This window comes from Chiloscyllium plagiosum, chromosome 29 (assembly GCF_004010195.1).
Source record: "Chiloscyllium plagiosum isolate BGI_BamShark_2017 chromosome 29, ASM401019v2, whole genome shotgun sequence".
Lineage (NCBI taxonomy): Eukaryota > Metazoa > Chordata > Chondrichthyes > Orectolobiformes > Hemiscylliidae > Chiloscyllium > Chiloscyllium plagiosum.
This window is the reverse complement of record NC_057738.1, coordinates 35,017,584-35,022,926: the sequence shown is the minus strand read 5'-3', so window position 1 is coordinate 35,022,926 and position 5,343 is coordinate 35,017,584. Positions and strand designations below refer to the sequence as shown.

Sequence of the window (5,343 nt, the reverse complement as noted above, 5' to 3'; positions counted from 1 at the left end):
GTATCAGTGTCCCTAGAGCTGAAGCCAGAGAAACCTCCCAACAGCCCCATACCCCCCAACAACAACAAAAAAAAACACCTCCCAGAGTGACACCCACCCTCTCACACACACCCAGAGACAGAAGGGGTGGGGGGTGGGGGGGGTGAGGGTTGAAGGCAGGCGGGTACTTACAGTGCACTTTGTTGGGGTTGAGTTGTTTGCGGCGGGACATGTTGCTGCTGGAGCTGCTGCTGATGCTGAGCCGCCCGGGCGACCGAGGGACCGGGCACCTCCCTCACACAGACACACACACAAAAACTTTTTGTGTTGTTTCTAAACTTTGTTCCGGAAAGAAATCAAAATGGCGTTAGTGTGGATGTGGATAGGCAGCTCACCTCCCTCCCTTCTCCTCTTCCTGGAATGAGACAGATAGGAGGGAGGGAGAGAGAGAGAGAGAGAAAAGAGAGGGTTAGCTGCTGCGAGCTGCTCTCTCTCTCTCTAAGTCTCTAAACCTGATAACTAAGCTCATCACGTGGGACTCACTCTCTCTCTCTCTCTCTCTGGTCTCCTAGGGACGAACTCTATTCCCTTTGCCTTTCAATGTGAAATAAACACAAGCATCAGCATCATCTACACAGGAGGGGTCTCTCTAGAGCAACACAAGGAGGAGGAGAGAGAGTGAGAGAGAGAGAGAGAGGGGAGTATGGAGAACAAGGTTAAAGAGAGAGAGAGAGAGAGAGAAACCTGTGCAGGTACCAACCGAACTTCATCCTCCTTCTAACTCCCTTTTTCCCAGAGTCTGGGACTCCAGAGCTCCACCAGGGGGAATCAACTCCAACTCTATAATAAAGTACACAACTCTTTCAGAGTGCATGGGTTTCTTTTTTTTGTTTTAAATAGCATCGGAATCTCCCCCCCCCCCCCGCTTGCATCAGCCCTCCTGCCTAAACGGACGGTAGACGGCAGCTTTTGTGGGTACCGAGTGTTTATTTCACTGTGGATATGAAGTTCTCTGTCTGTCTGTCTCTCTCTCTCTCTCTCTCAGGAAAGTTGCATCGTTCCTGTTCAGTCGCTGTTCTGGAGAAAGGGAGGTTTTCATTTTTCTGCAGACTGTCTGTGCGTCGCTGCTGTGGACTGGTATCTCCTTGGTCAACCGTTTAATTCCGGAGGGGTTTTTTGTGTGTGTGTGTGTGCCCGTCCTGTACTTTGCAAACTGTCCTTGATTTTCGAAATAAAATGCGAAAGTTAATCTCAGCAATTTGCAGATTAGGGAGCAGGTTTTGAAATCCCATCAAAACTGATACTGAAAGCATCTCGTTGCACCAGCGATGTCTGCGCGCTGCAAAAATAAATACTTTTTTTTTAAAGTTCGGAAGACTTCCAGTTTGCGTTATTTGATCATTTGTTTGGAAGTAGTAAGTCTTTTTTAAAAAAGGTGATATTGAATATGTAAATTACACTGGCTTTTGCATGCTCCCACATTTCCTTGTTACCAAGTATTGTCAAACTGACGCCAGTGTCTTTCCGCTGCACTGTCTCCCATAGATTGTAGTTTCAAAACTCAAATTATGTGGAAGTGGCTTTCTGTGGTACCAACGTTGCAGCATAAATACATATGGATTTTAATTGACTAGTACAAAATGGATCCCTTTACTCTTGACATCTGAGTATCTCCTAACCAGAAGCTGTGGGTGAAATGCAGTCCCCTAACTTGGACTCAACCGTATATACTGTTTAATATTTATGAAGTAACACATGTTGCATTTATGTTTTCCTCCCCAAATGTATACCTTAGAGAAAAAAAAGGTACTTATTTCCAATCTTAAAATATAATGGACACAGACAATTTATCTGATGTAATGCCTCTATTTCTGTTTTTTGGATGTAGTTAGGCTTGTTCAGCCTGTCCTGAAAAATAAAACTTCTTTACTAATTATCACAAGTGGTTAACCCTTTGGTTAATTTCTGCACCGTTGTATTAATTTTTTTTGTTCATTACAAATTACTGTAAGTAAAAAAATCTATATTCAATTTTTAAAAGTGTTACTAATTGTAATAATTTTCTGGGTGTAGGAAACGTGGGAATGCTTTATGATATTTAAAATATCTTTTAGCGTACAAAAAAAATTAAACTTGATACTTTACCAGGTCTCATGGATGGAAAAATGAGTGGCACAGTGACTCAGTGGTTAGCACTGCTGCCTCACAGTGCCAGGGACCTGGGTTCGATTCCAGCCTCTGTCTGTGTGAGTTTGCACATTGTCCCCATGGGTTTCCTCTGGTTTCCTCCCACAGTCCAAAAGATGTGTAGGTTAGGATGGATTGGCCAGGCTAAATTGCCCATAGTGTTAGGTACATTAGTGAGAGTTAAATATGGGGGTGAACAGGTCTGGATGGGTTGCTCTTCAAAGGGTTGATGTGGAGTTTTTGGGCTGAATGGTCTGTTTCCATACTGTAGTTATTCTAATGTAAAAATGCCATCAGTGTAAGTCTGCCTAATGGAAGCTCTACGCCATCTATAAAATGAGTTGACTTATTAAAATAATAGCGAATCTTTTATTCTCTCTACAGTTCTATTTATACCTGTTCACTACCATCAGTCCGTATCTAACATTTAACATCATGATGAAAGTAGCATAACCTTAGTTTTTAGACTTCACTGATACTTATTTTTTCATGTTGTAGTCAATACATTCGCATACATGTTAGGCTGTTCTGTAGACAAAGAACAGGTACAGTTCAATAAGGAGTTTACCAATTGCAGTTAAAAGGTTAACAAATGTATTATTGAACATCAGTAATTAAGGTCAACTAATAGAGTTCAGGGCAGATGAACTTCAATTATGTTATTTTGATGGACAAGATGTCAGAATGGAGGAGAGTAAAGGTGCCACCCACATATATTAAAATAATAATTCATAAGTAATTTTTCATTCACTCGACTGTTGCTGGACTGGTGTCATAATCAATGAAAGTTCTTTCTAATCTGATAAAAACACAATTAATAAGCTTCTGCTATTTGACAAATGATGTATAAAGATGCCCATAAAGAACAGACAAAAGGGATGGTCTACACAAATCAATGTTACTAATTATTGTTAGAGTACAAGTTTTCCCTGTAATTCCAATTCAAGATTGTTGGTGATTATTCATTTTTTAGTGTGAGCCATGTCTGCAGAATATTATTACCTGCTGTAATTTTGTGTTTACAGCATGTTGCATATTCAGATCTTGTCTTCTGAGTATTATTGAGTATGGCATTGCTGGACTCTCCCAGAAATGGTGTGTGCATTTTGCTTTGAGTGTTATACCCACTTTGTCCAGTTATAAAATGGACTAACATCAAGGGTCTGACACTAACTTGATGTGAACTGCATGTTTTTAGTGGGTTTTTTGACCCCACTATGAATTTTTTTCAAGAACAAATTAAGAAAGGCCAGACAGAAACATTGTCATGATTTAGATTACCTACAATGTGGAAACAGGCCCTTTGGTCCAACCAGTCCACACCGACCCTCCAAAGAGCAACCCACCCAGATCCATTTCCCCTCTGACTAATGCACCTAGCACCACAGGCAATTTACCACAGCCAATTCACCTGACCTGCACATCTTTGTGACTGTGGGAGGAAACCCATACAGACACAGGGAGAATGTGCAAAGACACAGACAGTCATCCAAGGCTGGAATTGAACCTGGGACCCTGGTGCTGTGAGACAGCAGTGCTAACCACTGAGCCACCGTGCTGCCTTTTATTTTACCACTTGTCTTCAAGTAACATGAATTAATCAATACAGTGGTGTAGAGTTTCCTCTTTGGGTACGGTTGGGAAATTGAATCTAAATTTGCACTTAAAATTGTGCTCAGGTTGAAATTCAAGTTTCTGTCAAAATTCATTATTATAAATGCAAATCTAAAATTCTACATGAATCATGCAATTGGCAAGTAAATAATTGTTTTCCTGTTGAAACATATTCGTTAATGTATTTAAGAATGGTAACCTGATACACATATATTATTACAATTGGATATTTGCTTATGAACAAAATTAAGCATGGTTAATATTGGGGTTCATTGTCTACCTGTGAGTGAATGCAATTTTAAAATAACCATATGGTACTTGATCATTTGATAATTCCAGTGGTGTAATCCAGACAATTTCTTACTAGGTCACAGGATCCTAATTTTGTTTCATTGGCAGATTTTGAAATTGCAGCCACTATACTAGGTTTTAAGTCATATAAGAGTGAGGGTCCCAACACAATTTGGAGATCTCCACTACAAATCTTCCTCTGACCTTTAAAACCCCTATTAACCAGTACTCCCTGTCTTCTGTCACGCTACTAATTTTGTACCCCTGCTGCTATTGTCCCTTCCTTTCATATGAAAATCTGCACACAAGAAAATGAACACAGCTCGCAAAAGTGTTTCTGAACCACAACAGTTGAAAACTTATCTTTTTGCCCTGAGATACGACTAGTTTTTTTTTAGATTACATTACAGTGTGAAAACAGGCCCTTCGGCCCAACAAGTCCACACCGACCCGCCGAAGCAAAACCCACCCATACCCCTACATTTACCCCTTACCTAACACTACGGGCAATTTAGCATGGCCAATTCACCTGACCTGCACATCTTTGGACTGTGGGAGGAAACCGGAGCACCCCCACGCAGACACGGGGAGAACGTGCAAACTCCACACAGTCAGTCGCCTGAGGCGGGAATTGAACCCGAGTCTCTGGCGCTGTGAGGCAGCAGTGCTAACCACTGTGCCACCGTGCCGCCCACCAGGTTGTGATCTGAGTCAGAGATCACAGGGAAACAAAACAAATGAGAGTGGGTTTGCCTGCAGCTGACTTCAATGTAAATTTTGCCCAATCTTTGGCCCTGGTTTGGTTGGATTGCAGTGATGTGACTGGTCAAACCTCAATGACACTGTGCTTCCCTGCATCAGCGGATCATCTTATATGAGTCAATCAATTGACTAAATGCTCTCTGTGGTAGGAAACAGTGAGTAACAGTCAATGGATCTTTTCTGGGCTGGAGAGGTCAGTGCTGGAACTCTTGATTTTCTTGATGTATATTAATGATCTCGAGCTTGCAGATGACACAAAACTTGCAAGGATTGTAAACTGTGATCAGAATTGTGTGGCACTCCAGAATGATGAGGAGAAGTTGGTGGAATGGGTAAAATAGGTGACAGGCGAGGCTTAAAGCAGAGAAGTGTCAGGTTTTAGATTAGATTCTCTACAGTGTGGAAACAGACCCTTCGGCCCAACCAGTCCACACCAACCCTCCGAAGAGTAACCCACCCAGACCCATTTCCCTCTGACTAATGTACCTAATATTACGGGCAATTTCGCAC

At 41.8% G+C, this 5,343-nt stretch overlaps 1 protein-coding gene across 5 annotated transcripts in view; it reads right to left on the bottom strand.

Annotated features, from left to right (window-relative positions):
• The window catches only part of rreb1a (ras responsive element binding protein 1a), a 220,994-nt gene extending 220,472 nt beyond the window's left edge, over positions 1 to 522 (bottom strand). For 3 of the 5 annotated variants that reach the window (XM_043719503.1, XM_043719506.1, XM_043719504.1), the window contains exon 1: positions 172 to 519. In XM_043719503.1, the coding sequence (XP_043575438.1) occupies positions 172 to 211 (40 nt within the window). In that variant the 5' untranslated portion in view covers positions 212 to 519. Of the gene's footprint in view, positions 1 to 171 lie in introns of all 5 variants that reach the window. The other 2 variants (XR_006315932.1, XM_043719508.1) reach the window with 1 other exon arrangement.
• Between the last annotated feature and the right edge of the window lie 4,821 nt (positions 523 to 5,343).